This window comes from Leuciscus leuciscus (assembly GCF_965113295.1).
Source record: "Leuciscus leuciscus genome assembly, chromosome: 13".
NCBI classification, from domain to species: Eukaryota; Metazoa; Chordata; class Actinopteri; order Cypriniformes; family Leuciscidae; genus Leuciscus; species Leuciscus leuciscus.
Window position 1 is genome coordinate 27,188,129 of NC_138737.1, and position 21,160 is coordinate 27,209,288.

General features: G+C 37.8%; 1 protein-coding gene across 1 annotated transcript in view; it reads left to right on the forward strand.

The window, feature by feature from the left end:
* cacna1fa (calcium channel, voltage-dependent, L type, alpha 1F subunit a) overlaps positions 1-21,160 on the forward strand; it is a 39,053-nt gene that overhangs the window by 5,788 nt on the left and 12,105 nt on the right. The window contains 32 exon segments of the mRNA XM_082187811.1: positions 2,423-2,619; positions 3,257-3,360; positions 3,600-3,742; positions 4,359-4,424; positions 4,534-4,600; positions 4,691-4,717; positions 4,876-5,036; positions 5,122-5,347; positions 6,483-6,690; positions 8,766-8,886; positions 9,016-9,088; positions 9,164-9,224; positions 9,622-9,679; positions 9,778-9,877; positions 9,980-10,109; positions 11,165-11,224; positions 12,464-12,570; positions 12,731-12,818; positions 14,814-14,921; positions 15,182-15,234; positions 15,336-15,482; positions 15,570-15,771; positions 15,925-16,083; positions 17,048-17,158; positions 17,310-17,393; positions 17,602-17,622; positions 18,478-18,609; positions 18,703-18,768; positions 18,867-18,958; positions 19,075-19,234; positions 20,145-20,272; positions 20,398-20,494. Of these exon segments, the coding sequence (XP_082043937.1) occupies positions 2,423-2,619; positions 3,257-3,360; positions 3,600-3,742; positions 4,359-4,424; positions 4,534-4,600; positions 4,691-4,717; positions 4,876-5,036; positions 5,122-5,347; positions 6,483-6,690; positions 8,766-8,886; positions 9,016-9,088; positions 9,164-9,224; positions 9,622-9,679; positions 9,778-9,877; positions 9,980-10,109; positions 11,165-11,224; positions 12,464-12,570; positions 12,731-12,818; positions 14,814-14,921; positions 15,182-15,234; positions 15,336-15,482; positions 15,570-15,771; positions 15,925-16,083; positions 17,048-17,158; positions 17,310-17,393; positions 17,602-17,622; positions 18,478-18,609; positions 18,703-18,768; positions 18,867-18,958; positions 19,075-19,234; positions 20,145-20,272; positions 20,398-20,494 (3,557 nt within the window).

Genomic DNA, 21,160 nt, shown 5'->3' on the forward strand with positions numbered 1-21,160 from the left:
CGATCTTTTTGTGTGCGTTCGTTTTTAACACATCTTGACTGCTGTACAGACTGACATTAATGATCCTACAGTGTGACATGGCTTCTAGCGGGGATCATGTTCGTACATCCTGACAAGCAACTATTTACTAATAGTAAAGGACTATTATAAATTGTACAGTGTGCCCGGCTTAACAGTGAAAACATGGATTGCCAGAAATTTCTGCCGATGGCGGGGAAGCGTTGTTGTCACGGCTGAATATAATACAAAAAGGTGCGAGGACTCGAGTGCAGGAGAATGATAGTTTAATTACAAAAAGAAAAACAAACACAAAACAAAACCCACGAGGGGGAAAACATAACTAGTAAATACAAAACAAAACCAGAACATGAACTTACTGAAGGAACAAGAACAGGAAACATAAGACAATACAACGATCCGACAAAGACTGCAAACACAAAGGAACTTATAAAAGGGACAAATCAGGCAGATAATGAGGGAACAACAGGTGGGACAAATTAAACCAATAATGAGATAACAAGGAGGGTGGGGTCAAAACAGAGACAGGAACACAAACACCACATGTGCTACACGAGACAGGACAGGCATGTGACATTACCCCCTCCTTAAGGAGCGGCTACCAGACGCTCCACTAGGGACGGGAGGAACAGATCAGGGAGGGACGGGAGGGACAGACCAGGGAGGGACAGACCAGGGCGGGGCAGACAGTCCGGCAGACACGACGGAGACGACCCCTCGGGCGGCCACGGCGGAGACGACCCCTCGGGCGGCCACGGCGGAGACGACCCCTCGGGCGGCCACGGCGGAGACGACCCCTCGGGCGGCCACGGCGGAGACGACCCCTCGGGCGGCCAGGGCGGAGACGACCCCTCGGGCGGCCAGGGCGGAGACGGACCCCTCGGGCGGCCAGGGCGGAGACGACCCCTCGGGCGGCCAGGGCGGAGACGACCCCTCGGGCGGCCAGGGCGGAGACGACCCCTCGGGCGGCCAGGGCGGAGACGACCCCTCGGGCGGCTCAGGAACAGACACCACCGGCTCAGGAACAGACACCACCGGCTCAGGAACAGACATCACCGGCTCAGGAACAGACACCGGCTCGGCGGCGGCCATCTTGTCCGAAGACACAGGCTCGGCAGACGTGATGTGAAAAGGCTTGGCGTCGGCCAACTTGTCCGAAGATACAGGCTCGGCAGACGTGACGTGAACAGTCTCTGTGGCGGCCATCTTGTCCGAAGACACAGGCTCGGCAGACGTGACGTGAACAGTCTCTGGCTGGGCAGACGTGACCTGAACAGTCTCTGGCTGGGCAGACGTGACCTGAACAGTCTCTGGCTGGGCAGACGTGACGTGTACAGTCTCTGGCTGGGCAGACGTGACGTGTACAGTCTCTGGCTGGGCAGACGTGACGTGAACAGTCTCTGGCTGGGGTCGTGCAGGCAGTGCGAGCAGCTCGGGCGGGGCCAGCAGAGCATGACGCCTGGGCGGCGCGGGCAGAGCAAGACGCCTAGGCGGCGCGGGCAGAGCAAGACGCCTGGGCGGTGCGTCAGGGACGCCAGTCACCTCCGGGATGGTCTCCGTGTTAGGAGCCACCGGACTCGGGACCACCGGAACAGGGACCACCGGAACTGGGATCACCGGAACTGGGATCACCGGAACTGGGATCACCGGAACAGTTACGGAGGGAACCTTTCTCTTCCTCCTGTGTCTTGGAGCCACCGGACTCGGGATCACCGGACTCGGGACCACCGGACTCGGGACCACCGGACTCGGGACCACCGGAACAGGGACCACTGGAACTGGGACCACCGGAACTGGGACCACCGGAACTGGGACCACCGGAACAGTTACGGAGGGAGCCTTTCTCCTCCTCCTGTGTCTTGGAGCCACCGGACTCTGGACCACCGGAACTGGGACCACCGGCACTCTGACCACCGGAACTGGGACCACCGGACTCGGGACCACCAGAACTGGGACTACCTCCCTGGCAATTCTCTCCCGATCGCGAATGAAATCATGAATGAAACAAAACCCACGAGGGGGAAAACATAACTAGTAAATACAAAACAAAACCAGAACATGAACTTACTGAAGATAACAGGGAACAGGAAACATAAGACAATACAACGATCCGACAAAGACTGAAAACACAAAGGAACTTATAAAAGGGACAAATCAGGCAGATAATGAGGGAACAACAGGTGGGACAAATGAAACCAATAATGAGATAACAAGGAGGGTGGGGTCAAAACAGAGACAGGAACACAAACACCATATGTGCTACACGAGACAGGACAGGCATGTGACAGTTGTATCATAAATGATGTAAAATTCTGTCAATGATGGGGAAAGAGTTAAATTGGTTGTTTGTTGACTATAAATCATTTTAAACCCTACGAATTTTTGTTTATTTTCATGTGAAAAGAGCTAATGGTGGACGATGATCCTACACCATGTGCTTTTGCCGGTAACGGTCGCTTCTGCGTGGGGAATAACACAGTGTGTCAGGGAGGATGGGAGGGACCCAATGGAGGCATCACCAACTTTGACAATATCTTCTTCGCTATGCTCACTGTGTTCCAATGCATTACAATGGAGGGCTGGACTGATGTGCTCTACTGGGTAAGACCTCTCCCCATCTTTTTCACTCTTGATTTTTGATCTTTATATTTAGCTAAAGTTACTAATTTTACACGAATAGCATACTTTATTGGAATGTTAATGAAAATAGATGATTATTTGAGCTATTTGAGTTTAAGCGATGTTTTTTTATACAATTTAAAAAACAGCTCAATAATGCAAAATCTGTAAATATTTATTACAGAAAATAATTTCAACTCCTCTCTCAGTTTTTTAATTAAAAACAAACTGTTTATAGCCTCAAGACATATATACATATGTGTTAACATATGACTAATGTGATAGTTTTGGGTAACGATAACGACACTGGATATAATCACGTACTAACCTGGTTGCACTTTATTTTACAGCATATGTACTTACGTGTACTTTACAGTGTACATACCCAAGAAAGTAATGGTTAGGTTTAGGGGTAGGTTCAGGTAAGTTATTATTCATTTATTGTAATTACTATAATAAGTACATAGTATGTACATGGGGAAAAGAAATGTAAAATAAAGTGCTACCTTGTCTGTTTAAAGTTATATCCAATCTATGCCACTCAAAAAACACTTGACAGCTCATGAGCAACTTTATATAACGTCTGTATTTTCTCTCTCTTCTGTAATGTTTCACTCAGATGAATGATTCCATCGGGTTTGAGCTGCCTTGGGTTTATTTTGTGTCTCTGGTCATTTTTGGGTCTTTCTTTGTCCTCAATCTCGTGTTGGGTGTTTTGAGCGGGTGAGTGACTCAAGCCCTGGTCCCTTATAAGCCTTTTAAATCATATATGTGTGTTTATAATACTAGTATGGTAAATAGTTTTGAAAATAACGATTTCGTGTTATACCTTCAGCTCTGCCCCCCATTGCAAATTAAATTGAATGGGCAGATACATACTGTTAGGATATGGAGGTCTTGTGATGACATTTGTTGGGCATCTTGTAAAGGTTTACATTGCATGTGTCTCTTGCACATCACAGTGAGTTCTCTAAAGAGAGAGAGAAGGCTGTGTGTCGTGGTGAACTGCAGATGGCCCAGGAGAAACAACAGATGGAGGAGGACATGATCGGCTACATGGACTGGCTCATTGAAGCAGAGGACATGGATGAGGATGGAAATAAACGTAATATAAGCTTTTTTTTTGCGTTCCTTTCACATTATGATCACACTGGAAAAATATACAGTAGGCAGTGCAGTCAGTGCATAAATGATTATTAATAAAATGAACAGTTTTGCCTAATGAAGATGACAGAATGTCACATGATTGATGAGAAAATGCCCACACTTGTGAAAAAGAAGAACATACTGTACATTTAAAGAGTTGGCTACTTATACATGGAAACAATATACTTTAAAAGAAGTGTAAACTGAATTGAATATTTTCAGACACATAATTGCATGTTAATTACAATTAACAATTATATCCAGTGAAACTTTAGAGTGTTTTTTTTGGACCCGCTTAAGTAGGACATAAATTAACTACATCTTTAAATGTAATTTTCTACATTAATTATAATTGCTTCTATTAAAATATGCTAATTATTTGTAATGACAAGCATTTATTTTGTAAACTAGAATGTACTCTAATGTAATTTCTGTTAAAAGTATTTAAATGTGTATTTAAAAAGTACTAAAATGTGTTAAGAAGCAGTGTAGTGCTGAGTGAATCCATATGTGTTTGTTTGTTTTTCACTCAATGAAGAACTTTTTTCTTTTCTTTATTGTGGTGTAAATGGCAGGTGCTGTGGTGGCTAAGAAAAAAATGATGAAGAAATATGGCTGGTACAAACACAGTGAAGATGGAGGTATACTGAAGTGTCACTTAGATTTGTGTGTATTAAGATAAATTAAGACATTTTATCTTGACACTTATCATTTTTGAAGTACACTTTCAGTCCTTTTTCTTTTATACAGAATCAGATTCAGACTCTGAGTTTGAAGCATTCATGGATGATGATGGTGGTTGCTGTTCATCTATAATGTAAGTACAACATTAATATTGTTGTTTCATATATACTAAATGATTAAATACCAGAGATTTCATTAACCTAAACTCTTTTATTTTCCTTAGGGCACGACTGATGGCTATAAGTTTTTTGTAAGTGTTTATTTGTTGAGTAACGTTTACCAGAAGCCCAAAATAATTTTACTCTACCTTTCTAAGGAATCATTTTAAAGTGACAGATTTTACATCTTTTTTTAAAGTTTCAAATTGAATCTCTACTTATATTTGCTACTGACTCTTCTCTTTCTCAGTGAGCAGCTGTACCACTTGAATGTGGTCATTAGGAAGAACTGCCGTGTGGCTGTCAAATCCACCAATTTCTACTGGCTGGTGCTACTGCTGGTGTTCCTCAACACTGCCGCCAGCGCCTCTGAACACTACGGGCAGCCCAAGTGGCTCACTGATATACAGGGTTTGTGTGACTGAAGTGTTGCCAAAGTTTGCCTTTAATGAGATGATTTGACCCTGTCTTAAATACGGTCTCTTTAATGTCCCAGAACGAGCAAATAAGATCCTTCTGGCTCTGTTTACACTGGAGATGCTGATGAAACTCTACAGCTTCGGCTTTCAGATCTACTTCATGGCACTCTTTAATCGTTTTGATTGTTTCGTGGTGTGTGGTGGAATCCTGGAGACGGTGCTGGTGGAGATGGAACTAATCCCGCCCATCGGAATCTCTGTGCTGCGCTGCGTCCGTCTGATCCGTATCTTCAAAGTCACAAGGTGATTTAGCTCATAAGTGTTTCCAGCTCTTTGAGATTCAATGTGGAACAGTGTAGTATTAATAGTATTAATGACTTGGCTATATAATTTGAATTCAAATGAGGTTATGAGGGCAACAGTGTCAGTTTGAGTCATTTAGATACTGTTATAGTATTTATTACTATTTTGAATTATTTTTTATATTTTCATTTTAGTTAAAGTTTTAGTCATTTTGTTGTGTGTTTGTTTCATTTTTATTAGTGTTTTTTTTTATGTCTATAAATAACAATATAATAACCCTGTAATTAATTTGAGATTTTAGAAAGAAAAGCAAACTCATTAAAATAATCAATAAGACTCAATAAGAGAAAAGTCCCTTTAAAGGAAAATCGGTAACACTTTTACAATAATGTTCATTAGTTAACATTAGTTATCTACCTTAGTTAACATGAACTAAGAATGAACAATACTTCTACAGCATTTATTAATCTAAGTTAATATTAATTTCAACATTTACTAATACATTATTAAAATCAACGGTTGTATTTGTTAACATTAGTTAATGCGCCATGAACAAATAAGAACAAACAATGAACAGCTGGATTTTTATTAACTAATATTAACAAAGATTAATTAATACTGTAACAAATGTATTGCTCATTGTTAGTTCATTTTAGTTAAAACATTAACTAATGTTAACTAATGAACCTTATTGTAAAGTGTTACTGGAAAATCTGTTCACTCTGCGGTCATATTTGCAACGTTTCCGGGAATCTATTCTGGGCATCCAAGACCAGTCTATTTGAATGGGGGAATCCTGAAATCTCAAAAACTTCTTGCCGAGCTCACAATTAAATAACATATTACAAATTAGCAACAAAATCTGACACATTCTGTCCCAAAAAAAGCATATTTTTCAGGCTAGATCAGCCAATGTGCATGTGCTAAGAAGAAACTGAAACTGAGCTTCTAACAGCAGCTGCAGTGACAATGTCTTTACCAATCAGCAATTAGCTCTTTTATTTAGAAGGCGGGACGTATTCCGCTATATTGCGCATTGTAGTTTCTCCCATTCATAATGTCTTTGTATATAGTCTTTGATAAGAGTCATGCTGATTTTCAAGATTCATTGAACATGCTGAATGTCTCTCTTCAGACACTGGGCTGCCCTCTCAGACCTGGTGGCCTCTTTGCTGAATTCAATGAAAGCCATTTGCTCCCTTCTGCTGCTGCTCTTCCTCTTCCTCATCATCTTCGCTCTCCTGGGCATGCAGCTCTTTGGTGGAAAGTTCAACTTTGATGAAACTCAAATGAAAAGAAGCACCTTTGACACTTTTCCATCTGCCCTGCTCACCTGTTTCCAGGTTACTAAGCTTAAATTTGCACTGTTTTTTTTTTTTTTTTTACAGTGTTTGCAAAGTACATATACTAATCATCACCTAAACTCCTAAAAGCTGTGAAAAATAAAGGTATCCCTTGTTAAAAAGAAGGACACTTTAGCATACTTTTAAAATGAGTACTTATTACGGAAAAAATTATTACGGAAAAAAATATACTTAGGTGTGACACTAAGGGCCCTATTTTAACGATCTAAAACGCAAGTATCAAGCGCAAAACGCAAGTAACTTTGTGGGCGGGTCTTGGGCGCTGTTGCTATTATACCGGCGGGATAAATTACTCTTGCGCCCGACGCAAATCTAAAATGGGTTGGTCTGAAGTAGCTTCATTATTCATAGGTGTGGTTTGGGCGTAATGTGAAATAAACCAATCAGAGCGACATCTCACATTCCCTTTAAGAGCAGACGCACTTTTTCCATGGCGGATTGCTATTGTAACGGCGGATTTGCCAGGCGCGCTTCACAGCCGAGTAGAGCAACACTCTCGGCACGGCCGTAAAAGAGAGAGAAGTGACATTGGGGATGGAGAAACACACCCAAATTAGCTTCGGTTAAACAGGCGTATAATAATTTGGGTAAATGTGTAAGCTAGATTTATGCTTTTATAATAAATTGTATCTATCTATCTATCTATCTATCTATCTATCTATCTATCTATCTATCTATCTATCTATCTATCTATCTATCTATCTATCTATCTATCTATCTATCTATCTATCTATCTATCTATCTATCTATCTATTATAATAATGTATGATTTGCAAAAATGAAAACTGCTGCTTCTGTGTAGATGAGAGAATCAAAGTGTTTGAGCGTTGTGCACACGCTACATTGATTATGGCCAAGCATGCGCCCTTAAAATGTATAACATGCGCAACGCGCCACTGACTTTAAACTAGTTTTTTCCTGTCAATGGCGGAATTGTTTTCCCTAAGTGTGGAATGAATGGAATTGTTTGAGCACTTAATTGCATGTTAATTGCATTTTAAATTAAAATGTATTATAGTTTAAATTTATATTAAACATAATTGGCGATTATGCAAATTGCACATTCAGTACAATTAAAGTTGGCATGGAACAGAAGTTGCGATAGTCTTTTCTTCCCTAATGTGACAGCTTCTCAAACAAGAAAAAATGTTGGGCGGGACTTGATTTTGTCCTTTGGGAATTGATTGGATCGTTGTAGCTTGCTATTGCTGCGATCTCATGTGAGTAGCCTAATAATAATAATAATTTTCATTTACATAGCGCCTTTCCAACACCCAATGTCGCTTTACAGGTTTAAGGAACAGAACCAAATAAAAAACAATAACAAAGCACAATACACACACCAAGGGCTGAAAAGTAATAAACAGAGGTCGATTACAAAGTGATAGAATGTCCTTCCCTCATGCCAGTAAACACGTCATCAGAGAAGAGAAGAGATGTTGCTGCAAGAGTTACTTTGATTAAATATTAAGAGGGCACATGAATAATAATAAAAAACAATGATGTTCACTGATAAAAAATTCAATATTCCATAAAAAATAAGAATTGGTCATTTTGATTTCAGGGTGATTTTAAGGACACTTCTTTTTCACAAGGGAATATAGGCCTATGTATATCTTCAAATAGAATAAAGTTGCTTGACCCCTTTAAAACGTTTTTTTGTCATCCTACTCCCAAAACAATGATTGTTTTATTAGCAATAGCTTTATGGTGGTTATTTACAGTACATCTTAAAGGGATAGTTCACCCAAAAATGAAAATTCTGTCATCATTTACTCACCCTTAAGTTGTTCGATGGAACGATTGAAGTCAATGGAGCCCATCAAGTGTTTGGTTACTGACATTCTTCAAAATATCTTCTTTTGTGTTCAGCAGACGAAAGAATGTCATACAGGTTTGGAAAGGCTGAGTAAATGATGACAGAATTTTCATTTTTGGGTGAACTATCCCTTTAACTGGAACATATGCAAATTATAAGATTCTGAATACAATCAGTTCACTTACAAATGTGTACAGAACTGGGAGGTGTAGACTAAGAACTCTTTCTTAAATAGATCCTAACAGGGGAGGACTGGAATTCTGTCATGTATGATGGCATCATGGCGTATGGTGGACCAATGTTTCCCAATATGATTGTCTGTATTTACTTTGTCATTCTTTTCGTCTGTGGTAACTGTATCCTTTCAATATATCAAAGTGCATTCTATTTATAAGCTCCATATTTTCATATCCATTAGCCTGTCCATATGGCTATTCTTATACCTGGAGTCTTGTTTCTGGTCCTTGACTTACTTTGTCTACCAGACATCTTGCTGAATGTCTTCTTGGCTATCGCTGTGGACAACTTAGCCGGAGACGGTGGCAAAAAGAAACAAGAGTAGGCAACACTCACATATTGTTATTGTTGTGCACTCATAGACATAGAACTCAATTCGGTTGTTCTGTTTTATAGAGAGAAAAAAGAAGAGGATGACGAATGGGAAGATGATGAAGAAAGAGAGGAAGACGCTGGTGTAAGAACCCTGCTCTCTCACATTCTCTTTTAAAGGCATTTGAGACACATTTAACTTATGTAATGTAATTTATAGAATTATAACAGAAAATCAGCAATTGATAATGTGGGGTGGGATTTTATTTTTTATTTTTTTACCCATCATTATTTGATTGGGTTGTGAAAAACAGTCTAAGATATTATTGGTTAATATTAATGTTTTTATCACATGTTATCACATCTTGATAAATATGGTCAAAGTATTATTATATCAAAGTTATTACATATTGATAAATATAAAATATGACTTTATATAATGTGCAGTGATTAATTGTGCATTTTATCAAAGCATTTATTAAGCAAGTTTCTATGATCATTCTCTTGTTATCTTTTTCTTCATTTTTGTTTTCTTTGCTCAGAATGAAATGGACGATTGGGAAGAAAATGAGGAGTTTAGAACAATTGAAGGGCTTGAGGGTAAATACTGTCCAGTCCAAAACTTTATAGTCACATTGATTATAAATGTATGTGAATTTATTTCATGACATTTTTTTAAATCTTAATTTTCTCCAAAGGTATAGGCACTCCCATGAAAGTCGAAAGTTTTCAACCCAAGGAGAAAATTGTACCTATTCCTGATGGAAGTTCCTTTTTCATCCTTGGAAAGAAAAACTGGTACGTAAAAAAAAAAATTTAAAGTAGCACAAATGATGGTTGCTAATAATTATAATTTTTCTGATCTCCGACCTAAAATTAACCTTGCCAATGTTCACTTAGTCTCAGAGTTGCCTGCCACAACCTCATTCATCATCATTACTTCACCAACATCATCCTCGTCTTCATCATACTGAGTAGTTTTTCATTGGCCGCTGAAGACCCAATCAAAACTCATTCTGTCAGGAATGTTGTAAGTTCTAGTGTCTAGAATAGAGGATAAGACCCAGAACGCTTGAGGGCCAGTCTGTGTGCAGATCTTTCACTTTTTTTTCCATTGCTCACATTCCCTAAGTGAGGCAAATTATTAATACTGTATACCATTTTAAAATGAAATCGTCAGGCACACTAACTGGCCCAGCAAATTAGCATTTGATAGTCTTAAAATAGTAATAGATATCATGTCCCTGCTAGATGGCATTTCTCAAGTGCACTGTGGTACCCATGATTCCCAAACACCATCCCTTGTGTCCAATGGAGATGAATAAAATGGCTAAATCCCTTGAAGACTTTAATATTTCACCCACAGCCAATGTTTTACATAAAAAGTGATTTTTATTTTCATTGTGACATTATGTTTGTAACATTTATTATTCCCATGTATTACTTTAATACAAAATAATTTCATTTTTAAAGCTGTAAAACAATGCTTTTTACCCCCCCCCCCCCCCCCCCCCCGCCCCTTAAAATCAACATAAAGTAAATTTAGTTCTGCAAATACTATCATATGTATGTTTACAATTTTACTTTTAAATATATATTTGATTCATTAATGGTCCTTAAATCGTTTTTTTCTACACTGTAAAAAGTTGAAATCTTGAATAAACTTGAATAAACTTGAATAAAATTGAATAAAATTGAATAAAATTGAATAAAATTGACTTGAATAAATTTAGATGTTATCATGTTGTAAATCAGCTCTAAAGACAATAGTAAATAGTAATTTTTCAGTTGAAATCAGTTAATCAGTTATGACATGAGTTCAATTCAGCTATAAAGCAGCTCTGGAGAAAACAGTGATGTCATCTTCCAGTTCAGTTCTCATCCAATAGTGTTTGTGCACTCAATTAATAATATTGCTGAATATTAAATGTCCCCAACTAAGCAAGCAAAAAAGCAGTGTATAAGCAAAGTATAAGTTCTTTTTTTTTTATTTTGAGGTGAAATATGACCTGGACTCATGAGATTGACCCTGGTACCAAAGACAATGACTGTACTCTTGATTGCTGTCTTTATGTCCTATGATAGATGCTGGGCTATGCTGATTATGTCTTTACCACCGTCTTCACTATTGAGATCATGTTGAAGGTAAACTATTGATCATCCAGTGCAGAGTTAAAATCTCTCTTGCTCCAAACCGATTTTGATCTATTCTATATGTATTGTAGTGGGATACATCTGTAGCCAGTGCTGGGTTTATTTACAAATTGTAGTCTGTTACAGATTGCAAATTACACTTTGAAAATTGCAGTTAGTAACGTAATCTGTTTCATTACATAAAATTAGGTAAAGTATTCAGACTTCTTTTTGATTACTTTTATATTGCTTTTGACCCAACTCATTTATCATATTGATTTGAATTGGACAATTTTATTGATACCATTTTGATATAAAAATATAAAGAAAAAGAAAATATATTCTACAATATGAAGGGCATTACATTTTAAGTCAAGGCTTCCCAAACTGTGGTTTGGGAAGGAACTGCAGGGGGTTAGTGAGTTCTTGAAAAAATAATAATTAATGAAAACAAATAGAAACAAATCAACACATACTAAAAAAGATCAAATATTTTAGTTGTGTACCTGCATGTTTTGGCCATTAATTGACATTAAAGAACCGTGAATATGCGAATGTGTTGTTCAATTATTGACCTAATTATTAAATATATTAGTTCAAAAGAGGTTTAGCTGACTAAAACGTTTTGGAATAACTGCATTACATGTACATATGAAATGAGATAAATGTGTTTGAAAGACAAATCCTTCTAAGGACATAGTAATAAATGGTTGTGTTAATTCAAATAATAATTAAAATGTGTTCATCAGCAGTTGATTGGATATGCAATATTGAGAAAACACTCCTTAAAATTTTAATGATTTCTGTAAATTTAGTGGTCAAGTGCTATTGCCTCTCACTTAACTAGTGGTTGGTGTGTGCAATTCCACAAATCGAGAAGACTTTACGAACATGTATAAGTGATGTTTTTTTTAAAGGAAAATTGAAAAGATAAAAAAGAAGATTTGGGGAGAATCAATGAATATGTCTGTAGTCTGTCTGTAAAATTTAACTGTAGTCTGATTATGAGAATTTTAAAACGTTATATAATCCAATTACAAGTACTTGTATTTTTGTAATCTGATCCAGATTACATGTTATCAGTTACTACCCAGGACTGTCTGTAGCCCTCTGTGGGTTTGAGCTCTGACAAAGGGTTGGCCATGTGCAAAATCATCAGATGCTTAATAGTGAGCATTTGTTCGAACATTCTGGTGAACCTTCATTTTGAGTGTATACATTAATGACAATGTGTGACTGTGTGTTGCTCAGATGACTGTGTATGGAGCTTTCCTTCATCAAGGGTCCTTCTGCAGAAATGCCTTTAACCTTCTTGACCTTCTGGTCGTCAGTGTGTCCCTCATCTCTTTCTTCTTGCAGTAAGTTTTCTTTCTTTCTTTCTTTCTTTCTTTCATTCATTCATTCATTCATTCATTCATTCATTCATTCATTCATTCATTCATTCATTCATTCATTCATGCATTCATGCATTCATGCATGCATGCATGCATTCATTCATTCATTCGTTTCTGCACTTAGTTCGAGTGCCATTTCTGTGGTAAAGATTCTCAGAGTATTGCGAGTGCTCAGGCCTCTTCGAGCTATCAACAGGGCAAAGGGACTCAAGGTACAGTTTTACAATGTTTCTCAATTTAACATGCTGCTCTGTGATGCAGATACACTATTTCATGAGCTGCACGCATGTAAATAAGCACAGTGCTATGCATTTCTCTGAAATACTGAGCATTTATTAAAAACAAAATCCTGATGGGTTAACATTTAAAAAATGAAGAAATTAAGATGTAAATATCAGTGTTGTAATTTTACAATAGTACTACAAAATACAGTATAATAGCAGTATTACAATATATTTTTCCTATTTTGTTTAATATTGTTATTTAGTCATAACCACAATAAAAATCATAACAATAATTAAAAAAATTAGAACTCTTTTTAATTTATTGTTATTGAAAGAGGTTTGATTTATTGTCATTTATATAACCAAGATTTGCCCAAATCGTTCAGGGGTGCGTTACCCGTACAACGACGTAACTCGCTGCTTTACTACCATAGTACGTTGCATCGTTGAACAAATCAACTAGCTAGTCACGACTGTTTCCTGAAACCGTATTGTCACAAAATGGTAGTTCAACCATGTTGGTTAATGATGTCATGCAGGTGGTGGAGTAATACCTTCTTTTAATGAATCTGTTTGAGATCGAATTAATGCTAGATGTTTTGCTATAAATTACAGACATGGCATCTGAGGACTATCTAATATTTTTCTCAGTTATTTGCTTTATTTCCAGATTCAATCATAGGCTCGTTCTTACGTTGTAGAGCACGTTTGCACATGCGCACTATTAATAAACGGTGCTTTAAATCTATTGACAAACTAAAAGACGTAAATGACATTTGTATGTATTCTAAATAAAAGATACTGATTGTACTGAATGCAGCTTGCTTATTTTGCTCAAGATAAGGATTTATTAAGTCCACATGTCATGCAAACAAGAAACTATGCTTCTAACCACAGCTGTCGTTCCAACCACACAACTTTGCGATGCTGTTTGCGAATGTTTCAGGAAACACCGACTGAACTATGCTGATAACGACGGACGTTGCAACCATAGTTGGCTAACAATGCTTTTGGGAAACGCACCCATGGATAGTTCACACTCAAAAAAAGAGTAAAAGTCATTTACCAGCTTTTTATTCTTTTTTTTTTTCTTTTTTTTTTTGCTTCCCTACAAAATAGGCCAAATCATTCTAGAATAATTCATTCATTCCAAATAGAGCTATTCAAGTCATCTGGTGAAAATTCTTGTATTTTTTCATATTGCAGTATTGCAGTTTTAAAAAAAAATCACAATGTCAGTTTTTTTCAATATCATACAGCCCTAAATGCCATGATGTTAAAGGACAAGTTCGGTATTTTACACTTAAAGCCCTGTTTACAGATCGTATCTGATGAAATAGAACGGTTAAGATAAAAATTTGGACACATGCTCCTGTCCCGAGAATTTTAGGTTTATTTAGCTTTTGTGGACCTATTTTGCCAAACGCGTCACACCCGTGATTCTTCCGTTGAGAGCTTGAATAATAGACACTCCAGCCCAGTTGGTGGCGATAATGCACCTTTGCCAATTGCAAGCAAACCACGTGCATTTCATTGAATACACAGAAGAAGCAGAAGAAGAAGCGGCGGAGTAATACCGTAAAGGTGCTGCGGTCTCACAGCACGTCCTATTAAGTCAATGGAGTTGGACAAAAACTACGATAAAACCTGTTGGAATGCATCTTTTTCAGCGATTTTTGAGTGAACATATCAGTGAACACCCCTGACCACTCGGTGAGTTTCATGTCTTTGTAAACGAAAGTTTAATGTGTTTTTAGGACGGAATCTTCCAGTGCACATAGACAACCATGGTGGGGGGGGGGCGAAATAAACCTAAAATTCTTGGGACAGCAGCATGTGTCCAAATTTTAATCTTAACCGTTCTATTTCATCAGATACGATCTGTAAACAGGGCTTTAAGTGTAAAATACCGAACTTGTCCTTTAATTATTTCCAGTTATGTTCATTCATAACTTTCAATGATTGTTGTCCATTTGTCTTCAGAGCGTGATTCAGTGTGTGTTCGTGGCCATCCGTACTATTGGCAACATCCTCATCGTCACCACTCTCCTCCAGTTTATGTTCGCTTGTATTGGTGTGCAGCTTTTCAAGGTACTTAAAACCAACATAGAATTAAAATGGACATTTAGGACCTTCTTAATGCATGTTCCAGGATTGATCAGTTCCTAAGAAAAGAGTTTCAGTCAGTCTGTCTTTCATCAAAATGTAATAACTTGGTTCGTTCCTGAAACAATTTTCCTTTTAGGTTGACATTATGTGCAGCCTACTAGTTAATGTTAATCAGCAGCCCTATAGTTCAATAGTGAAATCAGTATTCATTTTGGTTAACATTAATGTAATACCTATTGCAGGGCCGGTTCTACAGATGCACTGATGAGGCAAAACATACTCCTGAAGAGTGCAAGTATGTTGTTTAGCCATAAAGTAGTTGTTTTATTTGCCCTTACAATGACTCACTAGGTTGTTTTCTGAGACTTGTGTGTGTGATTTTTTTTCTTTTTTCAGGGGCACTTTTGTGGTGTTCAAAGATGGTGATATGAACCATCCAATGGTGAGGGAGAGAGTTTGGGAGAACAACGACTTTAACTTCGACAATGTGCTGATGGGCATGCTTGCACTATTCACCGTCTCTACGTTTGAGGGCTGGCCACAGTGAGTGAGGAAAACGTTTAACAAAATAGCAATGATTTTGAATCCTCCAAACTTTAATTGTCTTTTTTATTTTTTGGCATTTTGCAGGCTGTTGTACAAAGCCATTGATGCTAATGCAGAGAACAGAGGACCCATCTATAACTACCGTGTGGAGATTTCCTTCTTCTTCGTCATCTACATCATCATCATCGCCTTCTTCATGATGAACATCTTTGTGGGTTTTGTCATCATCACCTTCCGTGAACAAGGAGAGGCTGAGTTCAAAAACTGCGAACTAAACAAAAATCAGGTAAGTCTGGATTCAAGACCATCTTACTGGATATTAATTAGGTGATGCTAAGTTATATTTTTAGTCTACTCAGTTTATTTTATTTTATTGGCTTCCTTGTGTTGTTCTTGTTGTCTAATGGTGTCTCTCATGGTATGTCTCTTTTGCTCACAGCGACAATGTGTGTATTACGCATTGAAAGCTCAGCCAATAAAGATTTACATACCCAAAAACCCTTCTCAACTCAAATTTTGGAGGGTCATCAATTCCTCTCAGTTTGAGTACATCATGTTTGTGCTCATTCTGCTCAACACGCTCGCACTGGCTGTACAGGTACACACACACACACGTTTACTAGAGGTATTCGATAGATGTTTATTGTTTTTATATACAGCTTGTTGTACTGTAAATATCCCTTGTGAATAAGAAGAGTGCTAATTGTATTGAATGTCCACTTGTAGTGTACTTTTAATCTTGAAAGTATACTTTAAAAAAAACTTTACTTGCAGATAATATAATATTTATGAAATAAAAGGCCACTTAATTGTACTTAAAGAGAGTACACTTTCTTGACTGTTTCTTAACACACTTAAGTACACTTATAAAAAAGTGAAAATTCTAATAATGTCAAATGAAGAGATTTACTTTAAATCATTGTTTTAATATTCTTTTGTCGTGCTTTAAAGAAGTATATGTGACAGTGAAAGTGAAAGTGACATTACGTGAAGGCCAAGTATGGTAACCCATACTAGGAATTTGTCCTCTGCATTTAGCCCATCCAAGTTAGTGCACACAAATTAGGAGTAGTGAGTAGTGAACACACACACACTGCAAACCGTGTTAGGTGCCTTGCTCAAGGGCAGTCATTTCAGACCTCAGTCATTTCCAGTATTGAGACTCAAACCCACAAGTGGTTCCGCAATCTGGCAACTTTAAATGTAATATTAAATAACACAATAACTTTAAATGTAATATTAAATAACACAATACAGTTAAAATTCAACAACTTTGCATGTGCTTTAGTATGTTAGTCAACACATCACATGTGTTGGCAGTTGTGGCCTAATGGTTAGAGAGGTGTTACTAGTCTGGCTCTCTAACAATTAGGTCAGAACTGCCAACACATGTTTCAATTTGAAATGCTATATATTTTTATTATCAGAATCGGAAAAACGAATTGATCCTACAATATATCTCATATCAGTGTAAAGTTCTTTTGGAGAGGTTCTGCATAAAAATGCAGCCAATCATGTGTAGTCTAGTCCACTAATGAGATTACGTCACTGTGACCCCACAGCACTATGAGCAGTCCAAACTCTTCAACTCTGTGATGGACATCCTGAACATGATCTTCACTCTGCTGTTTACTATTGAGATGATCATCAAACTTCTGGCTCTGAGACCTTATGTGAGACTTGCTGCACTCTTTCTTTCCTCAGTCACTTCACTTTTCACTTTGCTCCAATGGTTTGATAACACGTCGACACATATTAGTGCCTTTACATTTGTGCTTTTTGCTCTCTCTCCCTCTTGTTCTCTCATTGTTGTGGATTACACAGCATTATTTTATAGATGCTTGGAACTCTTTTGATGCGCTGATAGTGGTGGGCAGTTTGGTGGACATCATGATTGCAGAGTTCAGTGTATGTATTATTTTAAAACTATATCTGAACTATTAGGGATTCCCATGCATGTGAATTTTTTTTGTTTGTTTTTTTGGCGTGACAATGATTAAAGTACTATAGCATCTGTTATCTTAGACACACACTCACTTATCAACTTCTATCATGTCACATATCTTCTGTTTCCTGCTCCACTGTGTGCTTTTGGAACGTCCTGTTACTGGCTCAGGGTGGAGGAGGCCATGGTGAGGTAAGAATATGCCACAGAATGAAGAATGAAGGGAAATGCAGTTTAATCACCTTATAAATCAGCTAAATAAGTATTCATATCTTGCAAGCTTATCTATTGTTTATCAATAATACACAAAATATATACATAAATTGTACATTCAAAATGTGCAATTAAACGTTAATTGTCATCAATAAGAGTTTGCTGGTGATTTGCTTCCATAATTTTCAATTACTACACCCACAACTCAGAAAATCAGTGAAAATGTGACTTTCCCTCTGGTAAATAAGACACTGTGGTGTTGTTTATGCGCACTTATTTTGTAAATACGATCATTCCGACATGAAACAATGGTGCTGTTACATTGACATTGTATAGAAATTTGCAGAAAGAAACTTTGTTCCTGTTTTATTTGGCGACACATAGAAGGTTCTAGAACTGCACTATAGTATTTATATTTAATATTATATTATGTCTATATCAAAATTAAATTGGCTTTGTATATTTATAAAGTTCATTGTTTAAATGTCAGGCTTTTATGACTTTCATTAGTGTGAGTTCTTGAGCTTTTATGATCTTAAAGGACATGTTTAATTTAATTGAATCATTTGATTGTCTTTGGAATTAAATTTGTCTTGACCATTTCCCAGTTTTCCACATTTTCTGACCCTTACTCTTAAACAGGCTGTTTGCTGTCAGGTCTAATGTAGTTTTCACTGCCTGTCTCTTAGCAAAACCTGCATTATATTGTGACTGCTTCACAAAACAATTCACTTTGAAATGTGCCACTGGCATGATCAAGGACCTTTGTTAACTGGACTTTTTAAAATTATACATTAATATTTGGTATGTCGTTCTCTTTTCCCACTTCAAAAGGGAAAAGATGGGGAGAGCGCCAAAGTGTCCATCACTTTCTTCCGTCTTTTCCGAGTTATGCGACTAGTCAAGCTGCTCAGTAAGGGTGAAGGCATTCGAACCCTCCTTTGGACCTTCCTTAAATCTCTACAGGTGAGAAATATAGGAAACAAACAAGCTCACTATACTCTCATTCTCAACTCTCTTTTTTGCATCATTTCTACCCGTCTCTCTGCTTACCTTTAGGCACTGCCATACGTCGGCCTACTCATTGCTATGATCTTTTTCATCTATGGTGTGATTGGAATGCAGGTGGGTTCATCTTTATACGTTTTTATATGTTCCTCTCCCTCTCCTCATTTGAGAAACATTCCAGATTGGGAAGTTTAAACTCTTTGCTGTGGTTCCAGACATTTGGGAAGATAGCTATTGATGACAGTACTGAACTCAGTCGGAACAACAATTTCCAAACCTTTTTCATGGCTGTACTTCTGCTTTTCAGGTAAGAATACAGTAGCCGTAGGTTGATTTTTGACTTGAATTTGGATAATGATCCGCTTTTTTATCTGGTTAGTAAATGGTTTCACGTAAAGGTTTGTTGCATGTCTTCAAACCCAGATGTGCAACGGGTGAACAGTGGCAGCAGATCATGCTTGCGGCACTGCCAGGACGTCGGTGTGACCCAGAGTCTGACATTGAGCCAGGGGAGGAGTACAGCTGTGGAAGCAACCTGGCGTACCTCTATTTCATCAGTTTCTTTGCACTCTGTGCCTTCCTGGTAAGGGATAAAACATCCACAACAACATTGTCTCCCAAAAGTTTTGCATTCCCCCCAAGAAACACGGCATTCCGCTCCCAAATCGTTTGTTTTCATGCAAAAGTTTTGCACCCTCTTGCAAAAGTTTTGTGTTAACATCCTCAAAAGTTTTGCGTGAACTTGCATACGGTTTGCATTCTCTTGCAGACGTTTTGTGTTAACTCCCAAACGTATTGACTTAAAGGTGCAGTAAGCGATTTCTGAGAAACGCTGTTGAAATTGGATTGGACGGAGCACCACAACACACTTGTAGCCTATCAGCTGTAGGGGGCATATACACTCATGATGGGGGAGGAGAGAGAGTGAACAAGAGGGATATTTGAAGAAAGACTGCAGAAAGAGAGATGGTTGTTGTAATGTTTGCTATAGTAAAAGGACAGTTTTGAGTGTCATTATTTGTCTGGAGCTGGTGTGCTGCTGGTGATATTGTATGTTAATTTTTTGTTCTTCCTCGTCGTTCGTTCGTCATCTTCGCTTTATTTTTTATGATTAGCTTCAGCTTTGATAAAGAAACTTCCACTCTTGCATTGCCTGTTTGTGCTTTTTGGTTTTTGATTTCAAATATCAACAGTGTTTCTCAGAAATTGCTTACTGCACCTTTAACTCGCAAAAGTTTTGCACTCTCTTGCAAAAGTTGTGTTGATGGAAAATGGAAAACCTAGTGTTTGAAATAATATGAAGTTGCTTTTTTAAGTTTCTTCAATGTTTTTGCTAGCAAATGCAAAGTTTTTCAGGGAATGCAATAGTTTTGAGAGAGAATGCAAAAGTTTTGAGCGAACATACATTTTCTTGGGGAAATATATAACTTTCAAAAATCCATCTCTGAAAATAATAAACAAATTTGTTTAGTGATTAATCTGCATTTTCTCAGATCATTAACTTGTTCATCGCTGTCATCATGGATAACTTTGAGTATCTGACCAGAGACTGGACTGTGCTGGGCACCCATCACCTCGATGAGTTTAAACGAGTCTGGTCAGATTACGACCCAGAAGCCACGTAAGTGATTTCACACAAACTGAATGTCATAACGTCATTGTCAAACTAAAGAGCATAATTAAATCCCAGTCTTATATGAGTATGTTAATTAAATGAATAAATACTGTTTAATTTCTTTGCATCAGGGGAAGGATTAAACATCTAGATGTAGTCACCATGTTGCGCAGAATTCAGCCTCCGCTGGGCTTTGGGAAACTCTGTCCACATCGAGTAGCGTGTAGGGTAAGGACATTTGGATTTATACAGTCACTGGTGGACAATGAAATGGGTGAAAAGTCCTGTAGACTTGCATTTTAGGAGGAACCCAAGTCTCCAGTCTCCATTGTCACATGATCCTTCAGAAATCATGCTGATTTGGTGCTCAAGAAACATTTTGGTTGCACTTTATTTTACAGTACGTGCACTTTCAATGTACTTACAGTGTTCTTACCGACTTACATGAAAAGTACTGAGTAGTGTAAGGTAACTACATCGGGTCAGTTAAGGTTAGGGGTAGGTTCAGGGTTAGTGTCATTACTAAAATAAGGACAAACAGGACTGTAAAATAAAGTGCTACCAACATTTCTTATTATTTATTAATGTTGAAAACAGTTGTTTAATATTTTTGTGGAAAGCGTGATAAATTCTACTTTTCAGGCTTCTGTCGATGAATAGAAAGTTTAACGGACTGCATTTATTTGAAATAGAAATCTTTTGTAACAATATAAAAGTCTTTACTGTCACTTTTGATTAATACAATGCATTCTAACATTTAAACGGTGGTGTATGTAGAGACCAAAATACCAGAGACTTGTGAGGTCCAGTAAGCAACCTCCCAGAACACACTAGCAGGCCAATTTCAACATGCTCCACATAGCAGTGTCCTGGTAACCATTCATATCTACACCA